This window comes from Artemia sp. Qi Xiang Cuo, chromosome 1 (genome assembly GCF_049724085.1).
Source record: "Artemia sp. Qi Xiang Cuo chromosome 1, ASM4972408v1, whole genome shotgun sequence".
In the NCBI taxonomy this organism is placed as follows: domain Eukaryota; kingdom Metazoa; phylum Arthropoda; class Branchiopoda; order Anostraca; family Artemiidae; genus Artemia; species Artemia sp. Qi Xiang Cuo.
Genome location: NC_142794.1, coordinates 52,057,447 through 52,085,137, shown reverse-complemented (window position 1 = coordinate 52,085,137; position 27,691 = coordinate 52,057,447). Strand labels below are relative to the sequence as shown.

At 34.7% G+C, this 27,691-nt stretch overlaps 1 protein-coding gene across 3 annotated transcripts in view; it reads left to right on the top strand.

Moving 5' to 3' along the window:
* Positions 1-27,691, top strand: part of ckn (CRK like proto-oncogene, adaptor protein) — a 176,256-nt gene that overhangs the window by 95,005 nt on the left and 53,560 nt on the right. For all 3 annotated transcript variants that reach the window (XM_089108256.1, XM_089108272.1, XM_089108264.1), the window contains exon 6: positions 16,780-16,918. In XM_089108256.1, coding sequence (XP_088964382.1) covers positions 16,780-16,918 — 139 coding nt within the window. The remainder of the gene's footprint in view (positions 1-16,779; positions 16,919-27,691) is intronic.

Here is a 27,691-nt window from a genome sequence, read left to right as displayed (position 1 = left end):
TGGATATGACCCTATAATGAGACGGTACTCTTCTCAAATACAGGACACATGAGAGAAACACCGCATTGACATCTCAAAACCGGTATTGATAAACAGGTTTCCGCTACATAGTGAGATATTGCTCAGTCCGTGACAAAATTTAAGCTTTAGCTTTTTGGGGTCTTGGGGGACTAAAAGGTAGCTAGGTTAGGTTAGATTAGGTTATGTATTTAATATATGCTATGCTTTACCCCCTCACCCCCCCCTAATGTGCAATTATATAGCCCAAATTTGTTCATAAACTATTATATTTTATACTATTTTGTTTTATTTCATTAGTATTAACCAAACGGTACTTGTGCACTAAATGGTACACACGAAAATAAATTTGGGCTATATATTTGCACATTAGGGGTGGGGGGGGAGGGGGTAAAGCATATCATATACTAAATACGTAACCTAACCTAGGTACCTCCCTCCCCCCTAAACCCGAAAAAACAACAGTTTGAATATTGTAAACGCAATGAAAACCACGTTTTGCATTCCATTTCTCTATTGCAATATACCCGTTAGCGGGTTTCGTGTCTGGTTTCCTTGATACAGTTTATAGCGGAATGTATCAATTAGTGCACAAGTACCAACCAAACTTCACTTTTCGCATGTGTCCTGTATTTGGATTGAGTACCAATAAGACTACTGGTAAATCAGATAATTGGGGTCATATTATTATAGATAAGTGTCTGATATTACAGTATTCTGCCTTGTTTTGCGGGGCTCATACTAAAAATCTTGAGAACGATAATTTGGCAATTACATTCTTTTCGAATATGATCATCTATGGGTTTAACAACCAACGTTTAGTTCAACTGAACATACCGAGGGGTTGTCCACTTTCCGCCACCAGGTGTACATCTCGGAGCACCACGTGCGTCGCACCGTCCCGCTACGCATGACATAGTCTCCTAAAGCTCGACAGAGTTCCGCCACGCTTGGTAAGCTTTTGTCATGCATGGCGGAGTTCTCCCACGCTCCGCGCACTGGCCATGCTTGGCACTTACCGCCTGGTGTACGTGATTTTTGGAAGTTAGCGCCCCCTTGGAACGCACTCAAAATATTTTTTTCTTCAAATTAGAAACTTAAAATGTACTTTTGCTAAAGAGCTACTATATGTTTTTGTCACTCTTAAAAGATGTTAAATTGCAATTAAGTACTTATGACTAAGCACTTGATTCTTCTTCAGTATGGTTTTTACCGCTTAAGACCACCTAAGATATAACGTTGTCCAATTGATGTATCCATTGGTTTCTGTTATTGTGGCTAGCTTTGAGATTCTCTGCCAATACCTCGTTTGCTTTTTTAATAATTTTTATGTTGACTTATGTCAATACACTAACATATATGATTGGAAGCTTTATCACGCAAGAACTTACGCAGTTGGTCATGGGTACTGAGATCTTAGTCTGAATTAGCCACCAAGTAATAATCGATCCAAGGGGATACGGACTGTCAGTCTCAGGTGTACATACACGCTCTAGCGTTGCCTATAGTAATGTGTCATAAGGCTTCAATGTATCATTTATTTATTTTTTTTCCCGAGCCACTTCGTATGTTATGGGTTGTCGTGGAAACTTCGAAGGGGACTTTTGGTTGGAAATTGAAAGTTGTAGTGTCATTTTTAAGAGTAAAAAGTTATATGAGGGTAACATGCCTCCTCCCGCACTCTTTTTAGCCCCCCTCTAAATTAACATCCGTTCCTAATTGTAAATAAACAAAAATAAATGTGTTTTTTCAACTGAAAGTAAGGAGCAACGCTGAAACTTAAAACGAAAATAATTTATTCTGGGTATGAGGGGGCTGTCTCTTCCTCCATACTTCGCTCTTCACACTACAGTATTTTAGAACTAGAAAAATCTTTTATTTTAATTAAACAGTCCTTGTGTTTCAGGAGTCGTTCTTAAAGAATTGCGACAAAAAGTCAAACTTAAGCGTAAAGAGCAAGGTATTGAGCAAGGGGTAACCCCCTTCATACATCGAATAATTTCTGTTCATTTTAAGTTTCAATATTGCTCGTTACTTTCAGTTGAAAAAAAACTGTTGTTTTTTTTTTCAAATTATGCTTTAGGCTACCACATATATCTGGTCACACAACTTGTCTCTTATTGTGCATTTTTCTGTCAATTGGGCTGTAAAGTTGCACATATACTGTCCAGTAGAAGCAGCGTGTAACGGTGCAGATTATTTCTCCCTGTAGTGCAGGGTGCAGATCCCTACTTTCTGGCTGAGAGTCAGGGACCAGCGCTACCAGTATGGCATCTAATATTGCGTCTAAATAACATGTTTGCACCGTCTAAATAAGAAGAAGAAAAAAAGAGGACACATACCCATGCAATTGATTATTCTTCTTGTTCAAGGCAGGGAGAGGGTCTTTCCTGGATGGAGTTTTCGGTAATGGCGATTCCAATTGTGCTATTTTCATTTCGGTCCAATACCATTTTTGAGGGTTTTCAGGCTATCTTTCGAAATTCCATAAATTTGTTTTCGCGATTAACACTTACTATTAAGATTAATCGAAATCATAGTTGCCATTCATGGATTATCAAACGAAAATTTTTCTCTTTTGAGTTTTTTTTTTCAAAAAGTATTTATAAATTTTTGGTTTCTTTGGGCTGAACTTCGTTCTTTACTATGTTGTAGCAGATACGTAACCATGAAAGTATGTTTTCTTCATACTTGCACGAAGTCGTGTTGAGTCGTGTTTCATCAGTCAAGTATCTGAAATCTATTTTTTCGGTACCGTATCTGTTTTCGAAGACTGAAATTCCTAATGATGGTCTCCATGGCGAATCTTGGGTACATTTTAAGCCCCATGAAAAGTGCCAAAACATTCACAGTAATTTATATGCTTCGGTAAATGAAGTAATTGGTGCTAGTATTTTAAGACGATCAACCGTATTTAATGTTTTATATCATGTCCTGCAGATTGTTAAGTTTTTTAGTGCCAAGATATGTTACATTAATTTTAGCCGCAATATTTTACTTTTGTATTGTCAGTGTCAATATTGACTCTGCAGTTCACCCGATATATTTTCGCCGTCGAATCTCTGTATCAGTTAAACCAGATTGAATAAGAAACCCATATAGAATGGGAAATAAGACATTATTTTGAATGGGAAATTTTTATTCGGAGAATAATTATGGATAACAAACTATAAATATGTACACCTTATGGACTTTTTGCTAACGGTCTTACAAATTTAGGTCGATTCCGTTCTCGATATATTCACTATGCGATAAACCCTGGTTGTATTGCTGGTATATGCTCGGTGCTCAATCGGACAAGCAAAACAACTATTTGATCTCCTTAAAACTGCTTAGTGGAATAGCATGCCCGTCAAGTTTCTCTTCATATTGAAGAGAGTTTCTCGCCATATTAGTGACATCAATTTCACTTCCTCTAGTTGTCTCATCCAATAATGCGGAACTCCCGGGATTTCGATGCTAGTATGCAGTTGCACCTTACAAAAATGGCAAATTCATTCTGGTATAATAATAATATAATTCATTCTAATATAATAGTTTTGTAATTTTCTCCACCAAAGCCGCTTCTCTCGATCATCTCGATCTCGAGCCTCCAAAATGTGGCTGATACGAAAATTGACACCCCAAGTCCCCAACACTCTATTATGATGTGTTGTAGAAAGTTATTAAGACTAGCATGGAAAAGAAGTTAAATTGTTTAGATTCCCTTATTTTAACTTTTAAAACTTAGAAAACCGACTTTTTACAGTGCATCATTGCTTCTGTTGACCCGTAAGTTGTGGACATATTTGTGAGTTTCACTAAGATATTGCATATGGTTTTGAATATATATATATATATATATATATATATATATATATATATATATATATATATATATATATATATATATATATATATATATATATATATATATATAATATATATATATATATATATATATATATATATATATATATATATATATATATATATATATATATATATATATATATATATCGTGTTTCTTTAAACGGGCAATAATTTTATATTTATTTACTTATGTCTGATTTTTTTTCTCGAAGACGACTTCATATATTTATGTTTTTTTTAATTAGCGTCCTAGGATTTTCTGGTCTAAAAAAACTATCTAGTTAGGTTACGAGTTTGAGAAAATTCATTAAGAGCCTTAATTTTTTTTTCGGGGGGGGGGGAATCATATGAGTGGTGTCATATTTATGACCACATTTCAAGAGTATAAATAAGTCACTTCCGCCTCAGGAGTTGTTGTATCGTCTGTTGTATCTGTGACGCATGCAAAATTGCACAAGAAACATAGCTAAGTATAAAATACCAAGGGTAATGAGTTTATCTACAAAAGGCGTTTTTGACATCGAAAAAATATCTTGAAGTTATTATAAACGACAATGAATAACAAAGAAACATGTGGTTAGAATACTTTTGAAAATGACAACTACTATAAGTAAAAAACGACACTGAAGAAGAAATAAAAAATATGCGGTTAAAAGATAAACGGCAGCGAGAATTACGAATCAAAAAAGAAAATGAAGAACAAAATATACGGTTACAAGACATGAGTAGAATGGCCCCTATTGATCCGAACAGCACACCATATATGGGCATAGAGTCCCTAGGGGAGATGGATTTCTGAGAAATTGATTGCGTAATCGATTGGGAATTTGGAACACCTGTGCTGTCAGTCATTAATCAAATTGTTTCCAGGCAAAGTTCAATAATGTCTGACAGGTACTGTCAACATTTCTCCAGGAATAGATCCAAGTCATTAATGTCTTTGCCTCGGAAACAACTCTTTTGGTCGAACTCCAAAGGATATTAATAACCAAACGCCATGGAAACAATTCTCCATGAAACATCTTAGCGATGAATTGTTTTAGCGCGGGAATCAGGTTTCTTATTAATTTGAAATGCATTAGCGCAGAGATGCCAAAAACAAAAGGAACACGCTGAATTACGCTTAGGGATTATTTGGGCGAAACCGTTTTAGACATTTTAGGGGATTATTTCGGCGAAACAGATAGAAACATTTTAAAAGATGATTTTGGAAGAGATTTTGAGGGTGAAACTCTGTGGTCGTTATAATACACAAGTTTCATTTGAACAGTGTTGTGAGGTCCTCTACCCCAACCCCGAAGGAAGCCACCGGTCCTCAAAGGTCCACTGGGCTCCCAAAGGACCCCCCGGCCCTCAAGGTTCCCCCAGACCCCCCGGGGCCTAAAGGGCCCCTCCCCCTTTGGCCCCCAAAGGGGCCCCTCTCCCTCCATCTCCTCCCTCCTCCTCCCCTTCCCCTCCTCCCCCTCCTCCCCTCCCCCTCCTCCCCCTCCTCCTCCTCCTCCTCCTCCTCCTCCCCTCCCCTTCCCTCCCCCATTTTTTATACTTTTTTTTGTGCATTGAGACACAGAACGACCCCCTCCGCCGGTCCCCCCCCTCCAAAGGTCTGATTTTTAAAAGTTCATTTTGAATTTCCTTCGTTGAAATGCAAGAGTTGGAATTTTTCAGTATTGTTTTGTTGTGGTTTAACGTGTCACAGATACATTTTCTTGATTTTTCAAAGTTCATTGTGAATTTCTTTCGTTGAAATGCAAGAGTTGGAATATTTCAGTAGTGTTTGGTTGTGGTTTACCTTGTCACAGTTACATTTTTATTGATTTTTCAAAGTTCATTTTGAATTTCTTCCGTTGAAATGCAAGAGTTGGATTATTTTAGTAGTGTTTGGTTTACCTTGTCATAGTTACATTTTCCTGATTTTTCAAAGTTCATTTTGAATTTCTTTCATTGAAATGCAAGAGTTGGAATATTTCAGTAGTGTTTTATTTTGAATTACCTTCTCACTGTTACATTTTCTTGATTTTTCAAAGTTCATCTTGAATTACTTTGTTGAAATGCAAGAGTTGGAATATTTCAGTAGTGTGTTGTTGTAGTTTATCTTGTCACAGTTACATTTTCTTGATTTTTCAAAGTTCATTTTGAATTTCTTTCATTGAAATGTAAGAGTTGGAATATTTCAGTAGTGTTTGGTTGTGGTTTACCTTTTCACAGTTACATTTTCTTTATTTTTAAAAGTTAATTTAGAATTTATTTAGTTGAAATGCAAGAGTTGGAATATTTCAGTAGTGTTTGGTTGTGGTTTACCTTGTCACAGTTACATTTTCTTGATTTTTCAAAGTTCATTTTGAATTTCTTTCGTTGAAATGCAAGAGTTGGAATATTTCTAAACCGAATGGTAATGGTTTACCTTAACACTGCTACTGTTTATTAATTTTATTATGATCATTTTGATTTTCTTTCTCTTTTTTTCAATTTTATTTCAATTTCATTCGTGAATTTTTGTGGTATTCCTAGTCACTGATTCTGGTTCTTTTTTGTTAAATTTAAATTTCGTATTTCTTTCATTGAATTGCAAGAGTTGGAATTTTTCTTATTTGTTAGTGTGTTTTTTTCGTTGTATCTTTTACAGATACTTGTATTTTCAATTTTCATTTTGAATATTTCTTGTTGTAAGGAAAGAGTTTGAATATTTAAGTTGTGTTTTCTCGTAGTTTAACTTGTCACAGTTACATTTTCTTAATTTTTCAAAGTTCATTTTGAATTTTTTCGTTGAAATGCAAGAGTTGGAATATTTCAGTAGTGTTTGGTTGTGGTTTACCTTGTCACAGTTACATTTTCTTGATTTTTCAAAGTTCATTTCGAATTTTTTCGTTGAAATGCAAGAGTTGGAATTTCTCAGTAGTGTTTGGTTGTGGTTTACCTTGTCACAGTTACATTTTCATGATTTTTCAAAGTTCATTTGGAATTTCTTTCATTGAAAAGCAAGAGTTGGAATTTTTCAGTAGTGTTTGGTTGTGGTTTACCTTGTCACACTTACATCTTCTTTATTTTTCAAAGTTCATTTTGTATTTTTTTCATTTAAATGCAAGAGTTGGAATATTTCAGTAGTGTTTGGTTGTGGTTTACCTTGCCACAGTTACATTTTCCTGATTTTTCAAAGTTCATTTTGAATTTCTGTCGTTGAAATGCAAGAGTTGGAATATTTCAGTAGTGTGCTGTTGTAGTTTACCCTGTCACAGTTACATTCCCTTAATTTTTCAAAAGTTCCTTTTGAATTTCTTAGATTAAGGTTAAGTTAGGTTAGTTTAGGTTAGCCTACGTGCGCGCGCGCACGTAGGCTAACCTAAACTAACCTAACTGAACCTTAATCTAACGTGATCTAGCCTAACCGAACCTAACAAAAAATCAGGAAATTTAACAGTGTCAAGGTAAAGCACGACAAAACATATTTCAACTAAAGAAATCTATAATGAACTTTGAAAAAAAAGAGAATGTAACTCTGACAAAGTAAACAACAATGTAACAATACTGAAATATTCCAACTCTAGCATTTCAACGAAATAAATTCAAAATGAACTTTGAAAAATCAAGAAAATATAACTGTTACAATTTAAATCACAGCAAAACACTACTGATATATTCAAACACTTACATTACAATAAAATTAATTCATATTAAATTTGTAAAATCCAGATAGTATAACTTTGACAATGTCAATAACTAGACAACACTACTGAAATATTCCCACTCTTTCATTTCAACTAAAGATATTCAAATTTAAATTTGAAAAATCAATAAAGTGTAACTTTGACAATTTTAAACACTACCAAATACTACTGAAATTTTCAAACTCTTGCTTTTCAACGAAAGAAATTAAAAATGAACTTTGAAAAATCAAGAAAATGTATCTGTGACAAGTTAAACCATAACCTAACACTACTGAAATATTCCAACTCTTGTATTTCAACTAAACAGATTCAAAATGAACTTTGAAAATCAAGAAAATGTAAGTGTGTCATGTTAAACCACAACCAAACACTTCTGAAATATTCAAACTCATGCATTTCAGCGATAGAGATTCAAAAAGATCTGTGAAATATAAGGAGAGTGTAACTGTGAAAAGGTAAACCACAACCAAACACTACTGAAATTTTCCAACTAGTGCATTTCTATTAAAGAACTTAAAAATGAACTTCTAAAAATCAGGAAAAGTTAACTGTGACAGCGTTAACCACAAAGAAAAACTATTGGAATGTTCCAACTCGATCATAGGAACAAAAGATATTCAAATTGAACTTTGAAAAATTAAGAAACTTTAGCTGTGACATTTTAAACCAGAGCCACACACAACAGAAATATTCCTACTATTTAATTGACAAGAAATAAATTCAAAATTAACTTTGAAAAATAAAGTGAATTTAACTGTGAAACGATTAATTGCCACAACACATTAATGAAATATTCCGACTCTTGCATTTAATCGACTTAAATTCAAAATGAACTTTTAAAAATCAAGAAAAAGAAACCGTGACACGGTAAAACACAACTAAACACTACTGAAATATTCCAACTATTGCATTTCAATGAAAGAAATTCAAAATGAAATTTGAAAAATCATGACAATGTAACTCTGACAAGGTAAAGCACATCCAAACCGTAGTGAAATATTCCAACTCTTTCATTTCAATTAAATAAATTCAAATGAACTTTAAAAAATACTAATAATGTAACTATGACAAGGTAAACAACACCCAAACACTATTGACTTATTCCAAATCTTATGTTTCATTAAAGGAAATTCATATATACTTTGAAAAATAAATAAAAAGTAACGGTGAAAATTTAAACCACAACAAAACACTAATGAAATAGTCCAATTCTTGAATTTCAAAAAAAGTTATTCAAAATAAATTTATAAAAATCTATTAATTGTAACTGTGACTCGTTGGGCTAATACCAAACGCAAATGACATATTACAACTCGTTCTTTTAGGCAAATGAAAAACGAAATAAACTTTCAAAAATCTAGATACAGTAACTGTGACAATGTAAACAACTACCAAACTCTACTAAAATATACAAACTATTGCATTTAAACTAGATAATATCAAAATCAGCTTTTAAAAATAAATAAAATGTAGCTGGGATAATGTAAACCACTACCAATCACTACTGAAATATTCCAACTCTTGCATTTCAACGAAAGAAATTCAAAATGAACATTGAAGAATCAATAAAATGTAACTTTGACAAGTTAAACCACAACCAAACACTACTGAAATATTCCAACTCTTGCATTTCAACGAAAGAAATTCAAAATGCACTTTCAAAAATAAAGAAAATGTAACTGTGACAAGTTAATCCACAACCAAACGCTTCTGAAATATTCCAACTCTTGCATGTCAACGAAAGAAATTCAAAATGAACTTTGAAAAATCAGAGAGAATGTAACTGTGACAAGGTAAACCACAACCAAACACTACTGAAATATTCCAACTCTTGCATTTCAAAGAAATAAATTAAAAATGATCTTTGAAAAATTAAGAAAATTTAACTGTGACAAGGTAAACTACAAATAAACACTACTGGAATATTCCAACTCGTGCATTACAACGAAATAAATTAAAAAAAAACTTTAAAAAATAATTAAAATGTAATTGTGAAAATGTCGATCAAAGCGAAACACAACAGAAATACTAAAACTCGGTAATTGCCAATAAAGATATTCAAAATTAACTTTTGAAAAAAAAGTGACTGTAACTGTGAAAAGGGAATCTAAAACATAAAACTACTGAAATAATCAGACTCTTACATTGCATAAAAAGAAATTTAAAATGAACTTTGAAAAATCAAGAAAATGTAACTGTGACCCGCTACAACATAAAACAACTCTACTGAAAAAGTCCAACAAGTTCAGTACATCTACAGATGTTCAAAAGAACAATTTACAATTCATAGTGTTTTACTGTTTCAATTAGAAAAACAACCGAGAGCTATTGGATTTGTACAACTCGATATTTTAAGCAAGAGAAATTAAAAATGAGGTTTGTAAAATAACTAATGTTTTAGTTTGTCAAGGAAATCACCAACCAATAGGAACAGAAATTATAAAACTCTTGCATTTCAACGAAAAAAATTCAAAATGAACTTTGAAAAATCATGAAAATGTAACTGTGACAAGGTAAACAACAACCAAACAAAACTGAAATATTCAAAATCTTGAATTTCAACGAAACAAATTCAAAATGAGCTTTTAAAAATCAAGAAAATGTAACTGTGACAAGGTAAACCACTACCAAATACTACTGAAATATTCCAACTCTTACATTTCAACGAGAGAAGTTGAAAATAAACTTTGAAAAATCAAAAAAATGTAACCATGACAAGGTAAACTACAGTTAAACACTACTGAAATATTCCGACTCATGCATTTCATAAAAAGAAATTAAAAATGAACTTCGAGAAATCAAGAGAATGTAACTGTGACAAGGTAAACCGCAACAAAACCCTATTGAAATAATCCAACTCTTGCATTTAAAAGAAATAAATTCGGAATAAACTTTGAACAATAAGGAATATATATCCGTTACAAGGGAAACAGCGACAAAACACTACTGAAATATTCCAACTCTTGCATTTCAATGTAAGAAATTCAAAATGAACTTTGAAAAATCAATAAAATGTAACTGTGACAAGGTAAACCACAACCAAACACTACTGAAATATTCCAACTCATGCATTTCAAAGAAAAAAATTCTAAATGAACTTTGAAAAATCAAGAAAATGTATCTGTGACACGGTAAGCCATATCCAAACACTACTGAAATATTCCAACTCTTGCATTTCCATGAAATAATTTAAAAATAAACTATGAAAAATCAAGAAAATGTAAGATTAACAGGGTAAAAAACTACCAAACACAAAAGAAAAATTAAAAATCTTGCAAAACTACTAAATAAATTAAAAATTAACTTTTAAAAATAGATAAACTGCAACCATGACAAGGTAAACCACAACCAAACACAACTGAAATAATCCAACTCTTACATTTCAACGAAAGAATTTCAAAATGAACTTTGAAATATCAAGAAAATGTAACTGTGATAAGATGAACCACAACCAAACACTACTGAAATATTCCAACTCTTGCATTTCAAAAAAAGAAATTCAAAATGAACTTTGAAAAATCAAGAAAATGTAAATGTGACAAGGTAAACCACAACAATACACTACTGAAATATTACAACTCGTTCATTAAAGATTATTATAGTCAAAATAAACTTTGAAAAATCAGGAATATTTATCTGTGACACGGTAAACCTCAGTCAAATACTATTGGAACATTCCAACTCTTACATTAAAACGAATGACATTAGACCATAACTTTTTAGAAATAATAAAATGTAACAGTGAAACGTAAACCACAACCAAACGTAGCTGAAATATACCAACTCTTGCTTTTCAACGATGCAAATTAAAAATGAACCTTGAAAGATCAAGAGGATGTAACTGTGACACGGTGATTCACGACCAAACACTACTGAAATATTCCAACTCTTGATTTTAAACGACAGAAATACGAAAAAAACTTCTAAAAATCCAGAAAATGTAAGTGTGACAAGGTAAACCACAACGAAACACAACTGAAATAATACAACTCCTGCATTTCAACAAAATAAATTCAAAATGAACTTTGAAAAATAAAGAGAATGTACCTATGACAAGGAAAACCACACCCAAACACTACTGAAATATTCCAACTCTTGCATTTAAAGGAAATAAATTCAAAATTAACTTTTAAAAATCAATAAAATGTAACTGTGACAAGATAAACCACAGCGAAACACAATTTAAATAGATCAAATACGTCATGGAAATGAGATAAGTTCAAAATGATATAAGAAAAATCAAGAGAATTTAGGTCTGGCAAGGTGAATCACATCAAAACAATTCAGTAACATTGTGAATCATGCTTGTCCTTTAAAGAAACTAGATACGAACTTTGAACTATCATGAGACTGTAACTGTGACATGCTGGACTACAACAAAACACTATGGAAATATCCAAGCTCTCGAATTTAAACGACATAAATTCAAAATGAACTTTGAAAAATCAAGAAAATATGACTGTGACGAGGTAAACCACACACAAACACTAATGAAATAGACAAAATCATGAATTTCATTTAAAGATTTCCACACTGAACTTTGAAAAATCAAGAGAATATAACTGTGACAATGTAAAAACATACCAACCACAACTGAAATATTCCAAATCTTGCATTTCAACGAAAGAACTTCGAAATGAACTGTGAAAAATAAAGAAAATGTAACTGTGACACGGTAAGCCACAACCAAACACTACTGAAATATTCCAACTCTTGCATTTCAACGAAATAAAATCAAAATGAACTTTGAAAAATCAAGAAAATGTAACTGTGACAAGGTAAACCACAACCAAACACTACTGAAATATTCCAACTCTTGCATTTCAACGAAAGAAATTCAAAATGAACTTTGAAAAATCAAGAAAATGTAACTGTGACAAGGTAAACCACAACCAAACACTACTGAAATATTCCAACTCTTGCATTTCAACGAAAGAAATTCAAAATGAACTTTGAAAAATCAAGAAAATGTAACTGTGACAAGGTAAACCACAACCAAACACTACTGAAATATTCCAACTCTTGCATTTCAACGAAAGAAATTCAAAATGAACTTTGAAAAATCAAGAAAATGTAACTGTGACAAGGTAAACCACAACCAAACACTACTGAAATATTCCAACTCTTGCATTTCAACGAAAGAAATTCAAAATGAACTTTGAAAAATCAAGAAAATGTAACTGTGACAAGGTAAACCACAACCAAACACTACTGAAATATTCCAACTCTTGCATTTCAACGAAAGAAATTCAAAATGAACTTTGAAAAATCAAGAAAATGTAACTGTGACAAGGTAAACCACAACCAAACACTACTGAAATATTCCAACTCTTGCATTTCAACGAAAGAAATTCAAAATGAACTTTGAAAAATCAAGAAAATGTAACTGTGACAAGGTAAACCACAACCAAACACTACTGAAATATTCCAACTCTTGCATTTCAGCGAAAGAAATTCAAAATGAACTTTGAAAAATCATGAAAATGTAAAAGTGACAAGGTAAAAAACAAACAAAAATTAATGAAATATTACAACTCTTGCAATACAAAGAAAGAAATTCAAAATGAACTTTTAAAAATTAAGAAAATGTAACTGTGACAAGGTAAACCACAACCAAAAACTACTGAAACATTCTAACTTTTGCATTTCAACAAAAAAAACTCAAAATGAATTTTGAAAAATTAAGAAAATGTAACCGTGACAAGGTAAACTAAAACAACACACTACAGATATATTCCAACTCTTGCCTTTCAACAAAAGAAATTAAAAATGAACTTTGAAAAATCGGGAAAATGTAACAGTCACAAGGTAAACCACAACCAAACACTACCGAAATATTCCAACTCTTGCATTTCAAATAAAGAAATTCAAAATGAACTTTGAAAAATCAAGAAAATGTAACTTTGACAAGGTAAACCAAACACTACTGAAATATTCCAACTCTTGCATTTAAACGAAAGAAATTCAAAATGAACTTTGAAAAATCAAGAAAATGTAACTTTGACAAAGTAAACCACAACCAAACACTACTGAAATATTCCAACTCTTGCATTTCAAGGAAAGAAATTCGAAATGAACTTTGAAAAATCAAGAAAATGTAACTGTGACAAGGTAAACCACAACCAAACACTACTGAAACATTCCAACTCTTGCATTTCAACGAAGGAAATTCAAAATGAACTTTGAAAAATCAGACCTTTGGAGGGGGGGGGACCGGGGGAGGGGGTCGTTCTGTGTCTCAATGCACAAAAAAAGTATAAAAAATGGGGGAGGGGAGGGGAGAGGAGGAGGAGGAGGAGGGGAAGGGGAGGAGGAGGGAGGAGATGGAGGGAGAGGGGCCCCATTGGGGGGCCAAAGGGGGAGGGGCCCTTTGGGCCCCGGGGGGGGGGGTCTGGGGGAACCTTGAGGGCCGGGGGGTCCTTTGGGAGCCCAGTGGACCTTTGAGGACCGGTGGCTTCCTTCGGGGTTGGGGTAGAGGACCATACAACACTGTTCAAATGAAACTTGTGTATTATAACGACCACAGAGTTTCACCCTCAAAATCTCTTCAAAAAACATCTTTTAAAATGTCTCTATCTGTTTCGCCCAAATAATCCCCTAAAATGTCTAAAACGGTTTCGCCGAAATAATCCCTAAACGTAATTTATGCGTGTTCCTTTTGTTTTTGGCATCTCTGCGCTAATGCATTTCAAATTACTAGGAAACCTGATTCTCGCGCTAAAACAATTCATCGCTAAGATGTTTCTTGGAGAATTGTTTCCATGGCGTTTGGTTATTAATATCCTTGGGAGTTCGACCAAAAGAGTTGTTTCCGAGGCAAAGACATTAATGACTTGGATCTATTTCTGGAGAATTGTTGACAGTACCTGTCAGACTTTATTGAACTATGCCAGGAAATAATTTGATTAATGACTGACAGCACAGGTGTTCCAAATTCCCAATCGCTTACACAATCAATTTCTCGGAAATCCATCTCCCCTAGGGACTCTATGCCCAAATTTGGTGTACTGTTCGGATCAATAGGGGCCATTCTACTGACATGCGAAAACGAGGATCAGGGTAAATTAAAAACGAAAATGAAGAGCAAAGATGTATGTGGTTAGAAGTTATACGACAGTTAGAACAAAGAAATATGTCGTAAGAAGATAAGTGGCAACGAGAATCACAAGCGACAGCAAGACACAGAGAGTGTGAGAACTTAAAGTGAAGAACAAAGAATTGTGCGGTTAGCAGACACGCGAAAGTGAGTATCAGAACGTGTCAAAAATGAAAGTGAAGAACCAAGAAATACTACGTTAGAAGAACAACGTCATTGCAATCTTCGACGCCAACAAACTATGGCACAAAAGCCAGTACAAACCTCAAAAAATGCAGTAAACTTCGCAAGTGTTAATTAAAAGTCATTTGGAACCTCCGAACAAAAATCTGAAAATTGAACTGGTTTTTTGCCTTAGCTTCATTCAACTTACGCGATTCAGTTTCTTCTTCAGTTTCTTTGACCGTCCATTAAATATGCCATAATGACTAAGTCATAAGCTTTGAATAAAAAAAAAACAACTTAATCTATAAAGATTTGCAATATTTTTTTTCTTATTATCGCTTTAATGTTTTTCTTTACAATTAGCAGCTACACGCTGAACATTGATAAGAAATATGCTTATAACGAAAAGGTTTTTATCAGTAAGAATTTATTTTTTGAAGCTACAGGATGGAGTGGTTACAACGACGGGATACAATATTGCGTCACCGTTTCTCATGGTAAAATAATATTAGTAAGACCATTCATTAGAGATACTTCGCCACTGATACCATGCCTTGTGTTGTATAATGAAATTCTACGGCAAAAGTACCGTACGTATTTGGTATATACTGAAAATTACGTATCTTAAGGAAGATGACAGTTATAACAAAAAACGACTCGAATGTTTCAAAACTCCGCTTTTTGTTTACCTGCTAGTTGGTGTCTATGCTATTCTTCTATTATAATCATTTCATTGTAAAATTTTGCAAGACTCACGGCTAACAGAGAACCCTGACATAAAAATGTTGGAGAATCTAGCTTTTTTTTTTTTCTTTTTTAATCAAACTCCATGCTATTAGTCTCCAGAAAAACATATACGGTACCAGAAATACTAACCTGGTAATTAATCAGCCTAATAGCAACCCATAACAAGCAAAAGTGGAAACCATACCCGCTTTAAACCTACCTGTTTAACTGTTGGCCCTTTAAACTCGTTCATATTCAAAGCCCTCTGTCTTGAACATACAATAGCAGGTTTCTTTTTCATGGGGCACGATCACCCCTTAAATCAGCGAGCGATCAGTTCCACTGTAAACTTGGTCCAAACCCTAAACGCTTTAAAGTTTTATGTGTGAGCTTGTGAGCTGCAACTTTCCAGAATCATGAATATGAATATTCGTGATATGTTCTGGATATGTTCTGGGTACCCGGCTGACTAATCGTATTTCAAACAATAGGCTCAACGAAAAATGTGGTTCAATACCGCTCACTAGGGCTATAATGAAAGTAAGGTTGAGAAGGCTAGGGTACGTTGTGCGGATGAAGGATGACAGATTGCAGAAGATTGTTCTTTTTGGCCAACCGTCTAGGGCTAAACGGAAAGCAGGTCGTCCTCGTCTAGGGTGGGAGGACGTCATAAAGAAAGATTTAAAGGAAATGGGAACTTCGTCGGAGGGTGTAAAAGGGGAGGCTTTGAATAGATTGGGATGGAGGAGGAGCGTGCGTAGTTGTGTTGGCCTCAGGCGGCTTGGTGCTGCGGTGAGTTAGTAGTAGTAGTAGTTACCTCTTGACGGCTGTTTACCTCAAACTGGTACAGCTGTGCCACTGGTGGTCTTTGATTCGGTGTGAAACAGACTTTCTCTGGAAAAGAAAGTATAACCCGGGTGAAAATAAAAAATAGCGCTTATGTTCAATTATGCAAAAATATATTTTCCTTATTAGAAAATGTATTTTCAACATAAAATATCTATTCAACTGCACATAGTTGTAATATAAGGTCGGAACTAAGCTTCAGTAACCTTTTCGTAATTATTTCTCTTACTATTTCTTATTGAAGACAAGAATAAAGCATAGCAAAGTTGATTTGTGTTCGGCGGCTAAACCATTCTGCGTATTTGTTTCCCTTTTCTTTTTGCTCATTTCTGTTGGCGGCTCTAGACAAGAACGCTCCAATAATTTGGTTTTAAAAGTACCATTCTGATTGTAATCGATTTCTCTTTTATGCAGGCTTTCCGGACATTCCTACGAAACATCTTCCTCTTCTTCGCTTAGACATAGCTATCATAGCTCCAATTCTAGTCTTGGCTCAACTGGCCAGGAGATATGCCGAATGAACGTTGCTGAAATGCTTGCACAAGGCTTGCCTGTAAGTATTACCAAAACTTCATGTATCCGAGTCTTTGTTTTTTCTCTCCAAGTTTTTCTTTCCATATTGAATCCATGGTTTCCATATTTGGAGGTATGATTCATCAGAGAAAGTCCAATTTAAAGCCCAAAATTTTTATTTTTGTCTGCTTTAACTGATTCACCAAAATATATGTAAGTAACGTCTTGGGAATCTTTCGCGTAGAATTACGAGATGGCTGGACTTTGGGAAAGTGACGCATTTTTTAGATGTGTTAAATTTATTAAAACAGCTATTTCCTAAATAAAACTTAGAAAAATTTGCTAAAAAAAAAAAAATTCAATATAGTTTTAAAATTGCTTGGCTGTGTAACCAATTTTTTGGCTTCGGGTATTCTAGTGCCAAAATTATTTGAACTGCTCAGAGGTCTCTTATCTAAGTTCTCAAGACAATGAAGTGGAAAATTCAAAAAGAAAATTTTTTGTTGTTTTTATTTTGATGCACTAATACTTCACTGAAGGCGATTTCTAAAATATCTTCTATGTAGTCATCAGAGTCCATCAGAAATTAAGAAAAAAAACAAGTTTTTTCAACTGAAAGTAAGGAGTAACAATAAAACTTAAAACGAACAGAAATTATTCCGTATACGAAAGGGGCTGTCCCCTCCTCAACGCTGAAGTTTTTTATTTTTTATAAATTAGAGTTGTGAGAAAGAGTCAAACTTCAGCGTAAAGAGCGGGGCGTTGAGGAGGGGAAAGCCCCTTTCATATACGGAATAATTTCTGTTCGTTTAAGTTTTAATGTTGCATCTTACTTCCAGTAAAAAAAAAAAAAACTCGTTTTTTTATTTAATTCCTTTACTAAACCACTTCACATCACAGCTGTAACAACGTTTTAAACTTCGCCAGATTCTCTTGTCACATTTCTGGGTCCGTGCCTCTTTTAAGACTGTTCTTTTCAAACAGTTCGTGGTAACAAACTGTAAGTAAGGAGTGACCCGGCTCAATGGTAACCGAAACTCTAGAAAACGGGTTTTTGATACCAATAGATATATCAAAAGAATCAGATTTCAATGCTGATTTCAAATATATAACTTTCATCAAGTTTAATGCTACCCATCAAAAGTTACGCGCCTGAGAAAATTTGGCTGATTTTTAAAAAAAGGGGGAAAGACCCCCTAAAAGTTATAGAACCTTAATGAAAATCACACCATCATATTCAGCGTATCAGAGAACACTACTGTAGAGGTTTCAAGCTCCCTATCTACAAAAATGTGGAATTTTACATTTTTTGCCAGAAGAAAGATCTCGGATGCGTGTTTATTTGTTTGTTTGTTTTTTGTTGTTGTTTTTTCCCAGGGGTAATCGTATTGACCCAATGGTCCTAGAATATCGTGGGAGGGCTTAATGGAACAGATATTAAAAGTTCTAGTGCCCATTTTACGTGACCAAAAAAATGGAGGGCAGCTAGGCCCCCTCCGACGCTTATTTTTTTCCCAAAGTCGCCCGATCAAAATTTGGAGATAGCCATTTTGTTCAGCATGGTCGAAAATATGATACATATGTCTTGTAGGATGACTTAATCCCCCGAAGTACCCAGAGGGAGGGCTAACAGTTATGAACTTTACCCAATGTTAACATATAGTATTGGTTATTGGGAAGTATACAGAAGTTTTCAGGAGTTTTTTTTCTGGTAGTGGGAGGGAAGGGTGGGTCGGGGGTTATGTTGGAGGATCTGTTCATGAAGGAAGTTTTCATGGGGGAAGGGAAATTGCCATGAAGGGGGCATACGGCTCAATAGTAATCGAAACTTTTAAAAACGGAATTTTGATGTCAATAAATGTATCAAAAGAATGTGTTTATAATGCTGATTCTAAATATATAAATTTTATTAAGTTTAGTATTACTCATCAAAGGCTACGAACCTGAGAAAATTTACTCGACTTTTTAAAGAGGGGGGAAATATCCCCTACAAGTTAAATAATTTTAATGAAAATCACACCGTCAGATTCAGCGTATCAGAAAACCCTATTACATAGGTTTCAAGCTCATATCTGCAAAAATCTGCAACTTTGTATTTTTTGCCAGAAGAAAAATATACGAATATAGAAGTTAGTTACGTAAGTTAATTTGTAAAGACATCCATTTAGCAAAAGAAAAGTAAAATTTTTATGCAAATAAAAGCTGTATTAACTAAAAAACGATCAGAAATTAAATAAAAAAAACAAGTTTTTTAAACTGAAAGTAAGGAGCGACATTAAAACTTAAAATGAACAGAAATTATTCCGTATATGAAAGGGGCTGTCCCCTCCTCGACGCCTCGCTCTTTACGCTAAAGTTTGACTCTGTCTCACAACTTTATTTTTTAAAACAATAAAAAACTTTAGCGTATAGAGTGCGGCGTTGAGGAGGCGACAGTCCCTTTCATATCCGGACTACTTTATGGCCGTGTTAAGTTTTAATGTCGCTCCTTACTTTCAGTTTAAAAAACTTGTTTTTTTTTATTTAATTGACCTTAAGATCGTGAAATTGGAGCCGGCTTAAGTTTTACAGTGATACTCTATCCGAAGCAGACTGCTTAAAGCAAGAGGTTGGGCTTTGGTGCAGCAAATGGAAAGATTTCCGATAATGGAAATGCCTTCCTTTGCTCTGTTTTTTTCTGCAGGAATGCGACTACTTTTTTCCGAAATATTTCTCTTCTTTTTACTGTTCTTGTGACGTTGCCTGTAATCACTGCTGCTCCAGGAAGAAGCTTCTTCACACTTCGAAGGATAAAATCTTGGTTAAGAAATTCAACAGGGCAAGAGAGGCTAAGCTGTTTAGCCCTGCCCACCGTCATAGGAGCATTGATATCTGCCTTTCAAAGGCGTTGCGACATTTTTGCATGGAAGAAAAATCGCCATTAACACTTTGCTTAGTAAACCTTTATTGTACTGAACTCGATAAAACCTCATGGTCGACTTCGCTCGTCTATAATGTACATCAATACCGGGCTTGCTCACGTGGAACTAAAAATAAAAGTAATAATGCCCCTTAATATACAGTACTGTGCCTAATGGACGTGTCGTCGTTCGCGTGGGGTGGACTAACCTCGTGTCCAGCTAAGATCTCACTAACCTTATTAGAGACCATTAAACAAAGTTTATGGGAACATGTTCTTTTGGCAACTCTACCCCCCTCCCTCAAACAAAAAAGTTGTGTACGGCCATAGGTAGACCAATTCTAAAAATTAGTTTATCTGTTCAAATTCCAGTTTGCCTTCAGTTGCAGGTTTTTCACATAACCAATTTTCACGGGGCTGCACACTGGCTATACTAAACTATACATATTTTTTTACTGGAAAACCTAAGATGTGTCTCTATTCAGTCTTTATCTAAACCGGAATTTTATCTTAGGAAGTTCAAATGAATTTAGAAAAGAGCTGTATTGCTGAAGGAATAAAAATATGTTTAATTTGTTGAATATCTACGTGAAGCAGGAAAGTAGGAAGGGTGTGCGAAAGCACAGGATGGCTGGTCCCCCGTCCCCCATTGCGCTTGCTGGCTGAAGGGCCACGAAACGGAGATCAGCATCGTCGGTTTGGACCTTAAGGGTCTAGTGCCGTTATACTTTACTTACGTTTTTACTATCTAAGTGAAGAAAAAGAATGTGTTCAACATCCCCAGTTTTAATGCTTTTTGCGCGGATGTGAAACTTACGCAACTCGACCGCAGCGAAGACCCTACGCATCGCACCGATACGTTATGTAAGAGGCCTTAAGATGCTGCTTTATTCGTGCGTCTCAATTTTACTTCAATGAACTTCATTGAAGTACGAATGAACACTGAATATCATTCAAGTTATTGCGTGACAAAACACCAATTGCCGAAATTATTTCTATAGAAAAATCCAAATTCCTTGTAATTCTTCGACTGCACCTTTGACACAAACTTTGTACTTTAAACTTTTTTGTTTCTTTTTTTATATCATTTGCCCAGTATGTTTTCTCAAGTCCAAGAAAAACATACTTGTTCAAATAATAACATTGTCTGTCACCTGTCATGGTTTCTGATTGCAACTTGACGAAAAATGATCGTTGTTTGATACTTAGGCCCGAAACTCACTTGACGTTTTTTTTTTTTTGTTTTTTTTTTCCGAGCTTTTTTTGCCGTTGCCTACTCTAGCGTGAAAACACTGGGCGGTAAACATTCTACCGTGGCAACCTCAGTCGATTATAAATACATTTTATAGATCATAATACATCATAAATAAATAGATCATAAGCCGGTACTTATCTTTTATAGCGACCCCACTCAAGAAGTGAAGTTAATCCTAATGAAATATACCAAAACGTGATGAAAATATTTAATACTTTAGAAACAAATTTGGGCTATATATTTGCACATTAGGGGCTGGGGGGAGGAGGTAAAGTATAGTGGGTCTGCATGCAAAATGTGTTAGCTACAATCATTGTGCATATTATGAAGTAAGAATTTCCTAACTTGACGCTGTCCAAATATTTTACCCCCCCTTCTCCCCTAGTCTAATGTTTTCTGTCACCCTCCACTCGTTTTCCACTAAGCGAAGCTAATTGTCTCCTAATACATATTAAATAAAAAAAAAAAAAAAAAATTTTTAACTGGAAATAAGGAGCGACGTTAAAACTTAAAACGAACAGAAATTATTCCGTATATGAAAGGGACTGTCCCCTCCTCAACGCCCCGCTCTTTACGCTTAAGTTTTTTATTGTTTAAAAAATAGAGCTGTGGGAAAGTCAAACTTTAGCGTAAAGAGCGAGGCGTTGAGGAGGGGACAGCCCCTTTCATATATGGGGGAATGAAATTGAGAGATCCGAGACATTAAGCGTTTATAAGGATGTTAAAAAGGTGTTTGGCCAGGAGATTTACTTTAAATTTAATTTGCCAAGTAAGTATTTGTCATATTGGTTGCAGCTGTGGGCCAACTGTTTGTCTTTGAGATAGAGGAGTAAAGTATTTGAGAGAGCTAAGGTGTTCCCGGCAGCTAGGTACACGTGTCCTATTAGTAGTATCGAAGAAGAAAATCTGGACTATTTTCTGTGCCAGTGCCAGAGGCTTACTGATTTGAGGGAGGAGATTTTTGGGAAAAGTAACTTTTCACTTCGGGGCATGTTGTCTCAGACGGTACCTAGCCTCATGTGTAGATTATGTAGATTTGGTGATCAGGCACTAAAGATAAGAAAGGAACTATTGTGAAGAAAATTTGTTATGGTTTGGAATAAAAATGCTGAAGGGAGTTTTGCTTTTATTTTCCTGTTATATTTAATGTATAGTGTATATGGCCCTGTATAAAGACTTTTGAATATATGATTATTATTACTATTATTATTATGTGTGGGACGTTGCGTGTAATTATGCGAGTAAGTTTTATAGTATTTTGTGTGCTGTTGTGTTGCAATTGTTATGTTATTTTATTTTTATTTGTTACGGGCTATGTTTAGTTATTGTTATATGTGTTATTATCATGTGTTTTGACTTTATATGCAACTGTTTTTTGTTTTTGTTTTTTGCCATGGCCCAAAGAGGCTTTTGTTTTGCAATAAATATCTATCTATACGGAATAATTTCTGTTCGTTTTAAGTTTTAACGTCGCTCCTTACTTTCAGTTAAAAAAAAACTTGTTTTTTTTTATTTAATTTTCGAACGTTTTTGAATAAATGCAGGTGTTGATTTTAGCTCACTGTACATGAATAATCAACACCAAATTTGCATATTACTTTTACTTTTACTTTTATTTGGTTAAATGGCTTTCTCGGACGTTGTTTAATTTTATTTACGAATGTTTTTATTAGTAATAAATATACGTAATTTACGAATTAACTTGCGTAACGAATTTCTATATTAATATATTTTTAATACGTATATTAGGGGGTTCGCCCCCTATTCAATACCTCGCTCTTTACGCTAAAGTTCGAATTTGTTCCAATTCTTAAAAAATGACCTCTTAATCACAAAGGTCGTTAATTAGAATAAATAGCTCTGATCAAAGCCCTTAGAAATCTTTGGCTTAAAGAGCGAGGTATTAACTAGGGGGTGAACCCACTCATATACGTTATAAATTCTGGTTGTTTTAAGCTTTGTTGTTCCTCCTTACTTTCATTTGAAAAACTTGTTTTTTTTTTGTTTAATTTCTGATCTTTTTTTTAAAAAAAAATGCTGGAAAATCCGGTGCCCCCTTCATAGCAATTTCCTTTCCCAACTGAAAACTTCCTCCATATACAGATCCTCCCACATAACCCCCAACCCATACCCCCCACTACCAGAAAAAATCCCCCTGAAAACGTCTGTATACTTCCCAATAACCAATACTGTGTGTAAACATTGGGTAAAGTTCATAACTTTCAGCCCTCTCCCCGGGGATTTTGAGGGATTAAGTCATCCTAAAAGACATAGTTATCATATTTTCGACCATGCTGAACAGAATGGCTATCTCAAAATTTTGATCGGGTAACTTTGCGAAAAAATGACCGTGGGAGGGGGCCTAGGTGCCCTCCATTTTTTGGGTCACTTAAAAAGGGCAATAGAAATTTTAATTTCCGCTCCAATGAGCCCTCACACGATATTCTAGGAAAACTGTATCGATACGAACACCCTGAAAAAAAAAAAAACCCAAATAAACACGCATCCGTGATCTTTTCTTCTGGCAAAAAATAAAAAATTCCACATTTTTGCAGATAGGAGCTTGAAACCTCTGCAGCAGGGTTCTCTGATACGCTGAATCTGATGGTGCGATTTTCATTAAGGCTCTACAACTTTTAGGGGTCTTTCCCTTTTTTTTCGAAAATCAGCCAAATTTTATTAGGCGCGTAACTTTTGATGGGTAGGACTAAACTTGATGAAACTTATATGTTTGAAATCAGCATTAAAATCTGATTCTTTTGATGTATCTCTTGGTATCAAAATCCTGTTTTTTACATAGTTATCATATTTTCGACCATGCTGAACAAAATGGGCTATCTCAAAATCTTGATCGAGTGACTTCGGGAAAAAAATGAGCGTGGGAGGGGGCCTAGGTGCCCTCCATTTTTTGGGTCACTTAAAAAGGGCACTAGAACTTTTAATTTCCGCTCCAATGAGCCCTCACACGATATTCTAGGACAACTGGATCGATACGATCACCCTGAAAAAAAAAAAACCCAAATAAACACGCATCCGTGATATTTCTTCTGGCAAAAAATACAAAATTCCACATTTTTGCAGATAGGAGCTTGAAACCTCTGCAGCAGGGTTCTCTGATACGCTGAATCTGATGGTGCGATTTTCATTAAGGCTCTACAACTTTTAGGGGGTCTTTCCCTTTTTTTTCGAAAATCAGCCAAATTTTATTAGGCGCTTAACTTTTGATGGGTAGGACTATACTTGATGAAACATATATACTTGAAATCAGCATTAAAATCTGATTCTTTTGATGTATCTCTTGGTATCAAAATCCTGTTTTTTAGAGTTTCGGTTACTATTGAGCCGGGTCGCTCCTTACTTACAGTTGGTTACCACGAACTGTTTGATAGATGAAACTGGTTTGTTCTCGAGCTTTACACAGCATAATTCTTGAGTGGGGTCTCTATAACAGATAAGTACCCATAAGCCTTTGTACTTTCGTGAAAAAACGACAAATTTGCTCCCCCCTCCACACATTGAAAAAATACATTGCATTCCCCAAGGAATGCAATGTCTAATTTGGCCATAATTTGGGCCCAAACCCCCTGACACTTCAAACTTGCTTGAATTTCTGGAAACTTTTTAATATCAAATTATCTTGTTTTTTTTTACCATTGCCCTCTCTCTTCCCAGGAAAAGAAATTCATTTACAACCTTCAATTTAGCTTTTTTTATGATATACCCTCGGCAAACACACTCTCTTATCAACAGTCCACAAAAAAAAAAAAAAAAAAAAAAAAAAACTGCCTAGTTTGTCCGCTTCCATTAGGTCCATGGGCCACCATCTCGATGTAGGTGATAAAACAAAATATCGTTTATTTTGTCATTCGTTTATTGCAGTGACAATAAACGGCTGCTTTGCTGCCGTCAATGTTTTTTTTGCCGATCTTTTTTTTTTTTTTTTTTTTTTTTCTTTTTTTTTTTATCACCCAATATTTCCGTTGCAACATTATCCTATGAAAAGCTACACCTCTAAGAAAAGCTCGGTAAAAAACGCCAATGGTGTTTTGGGTCTTAGTGTCACCCAGCTCACCCTAGCTGCGCAGAGTTTGACAGAAAAATTCCCATCTAAGATGTATAAAACAATGATATCATTACCATTTCCTGGCTCATACTTAAGGAGGGCGGGGCTCATCTGCCCTCTCATTCTTAAAATAGTTACGATACTTTCTATATTTCTTTTTACAAAATTCATTGATGGAAATACTACTCTGTGATCTTTGCTATGTTTTGTCCTTGAAAGAATTAAATAAAAAAAACAAGTTTTTTTAACTGAAAGTAAGGAGCGACATTAAAACTTAAAACTAACAGAAATTATTCCGTATATGAAAGGGGCTGTCCCCTCCTCAACGCCTTGCTGTTTACGCTAAATTTTTTTATTGTTTAAAAAAAATAGTGTTGTGAGAAAGTCAAACTTTAGCGTAAAGAGTAAGGCGTTGAGGAGGGGACAGCCCCTTTCATATACGGAATAATTTCTGTTCGTTTTAAGTTTTAATGTCGCTTCTTACTTTCAGGTAAAAAAACTTGTTTTTTTTATTTAATTTTTGAAAGTTTTTGAATAAATGCAGGTTTTGATCTTGGCTCACAGTACATGAATAATTAAAACAAAATTTTCATATTAATTTACTTTTATTTGGTCAAATGGCTTTCTCGGAACTTGTTTCATTTTATTTACGAACGTTTTTATTAGTAATAAATATACGTAACTTACGAATTAATTTACGTAACGAACTTCTATATTCATATATTTTTAATACGTATATTAGGGGGTTCGCCCCCTAGTCAATACCTTGCTCTTTAAGTGAAAGTTTGAATTTTGTTCCAATTCTTTAAAACTGACCGCTTAATCACAAAGGCCGTAAATTGGAATAAATAGCTCTTATGAAAGTACTAAAAAATCTCTGGCTTAAAGAGTGAGGTATTGACTAAGGGGTGAACCCAATCATAAACGTAATATTTTCTGTTCGTTTAAAGTCTTGATGTTGCTGCTGTTGCAGTTGAAAAACTTGTTTTTTTATATTTAATTTCTGATCTTTTTTTTAATAATGCTAGGAAGTCCGGCGTCCCATTCATAGCAATTTCCCTTCCCCCATGAAAACTTCCTTCATGTAAAAATCCTCCTAAATAACCCCCGACCCCCCCCCCCCACTACCAGGAAAAATCTCCCCTGAAAACGTCTGTACTGTATACTTCCCATAACTAATACTATATGTTAACATTGGGTAAAGTTCATAACTTTCAGCCCTCCTCCCGGGAACTTCGGGGGATTAAGTCATCCTAAAAGACATATTTTTCATATTTTCGACCATGCTGAACAAAATGGCTATCTCAAAATTTTGATCGGGGGACTTTGGGAAAAAATGAGCGTGGGAGGGGGCCTAGTTGCCCACCATTTTTTGGTCACTTAAAAAGGGCACTAGAACTTTTAATTTCCATTCCAATGAGCCCTCCCACGATATTCTAGGACCACTGGGTCAATACGATTACCCCTGGAAAAAAAAAACAAATAAACACGGACCCGTGATCCTTCTTCTGGTAAAAAATGCAAAATTCCACATTTTTGTAGATAGGAGCTTTAAACCTCTACAGTAGGGTTTTCTGATACGCAGAATATGATGGTGTGATTTTCATTACGGTTTTATAACTTTTAGGGGGTCTTTCCCCCTTTTTTCGAAACTCAGCCAAATTTTCTCAGGCGCTTAACTTTTGATGGGTAAGATTAAACTTGATGAAACTTATATATTTGAAATCAGCATTAAAATCTGATTCTTTTGATGTATCTATTTGTATCAAAATACCGTTTTCTAGAGTTTCGGTTACCATTGAGCCGGGTCGCAATAACCAATACTATATGTTAACATTGGGTAAAGTTCATAACTTTCAGCCCTCCCCCTGGGGGCTTTGAGGGATTAAGTCATCCTAAAAGACATAGTTACAATATTTTCGACCATGCTGAACAACATGGCTGTCTCAAAATTTTGGTCGGGTGACTTTGGGAAAAAATGAGCGTGGGAGGGGGCCTAGTTGCCCTTCTTTTTTTTGGTCACTTTAAAAGGGCACTAGAACTTTTAATTTCCGTTCCAATGAGCCCTCCCACGGTATTCTTGGACCACTGGGTCGATACGATCACCCCTGGGAAAAAAAAATAAATAAAAAACAAACAAGAAAACAAAAAAACACGCATCCGTGATCTTTTTTCTGGCCAAAAATGGAAAATTCCACATTTTTGTAGATAGGAGCTTGAAACCTCTACAGTAGGGTTCTCTGATACGCTGAATATGATGGTGTGATTTTCATTAAGGTTCAATAGCTTTTAGGGGGTCTTTCCCCCTTTTTTCGAAAATCAGCCAAATTTTCTCAGGCGCGTAACTTTTGATAGATAGGTAAGATTAAACTCGATGAAACTTATATATCTCACATCAGAATTAAAATCTTATTCTTTTGATGTATCTGTTGGTATCTAAATTCTATTTTTTAGAGTTTCGGTTACCATTGAGCCGGGTCGCTCCTTAATTACAGTTCGTTACCACGAACTGTTTGATAAGTAACTTATACTTAAAGAAATTCCGTTTTGGATATATCTTATTTTCAGTAAAGCACAAGTGACATAACAAACTTTA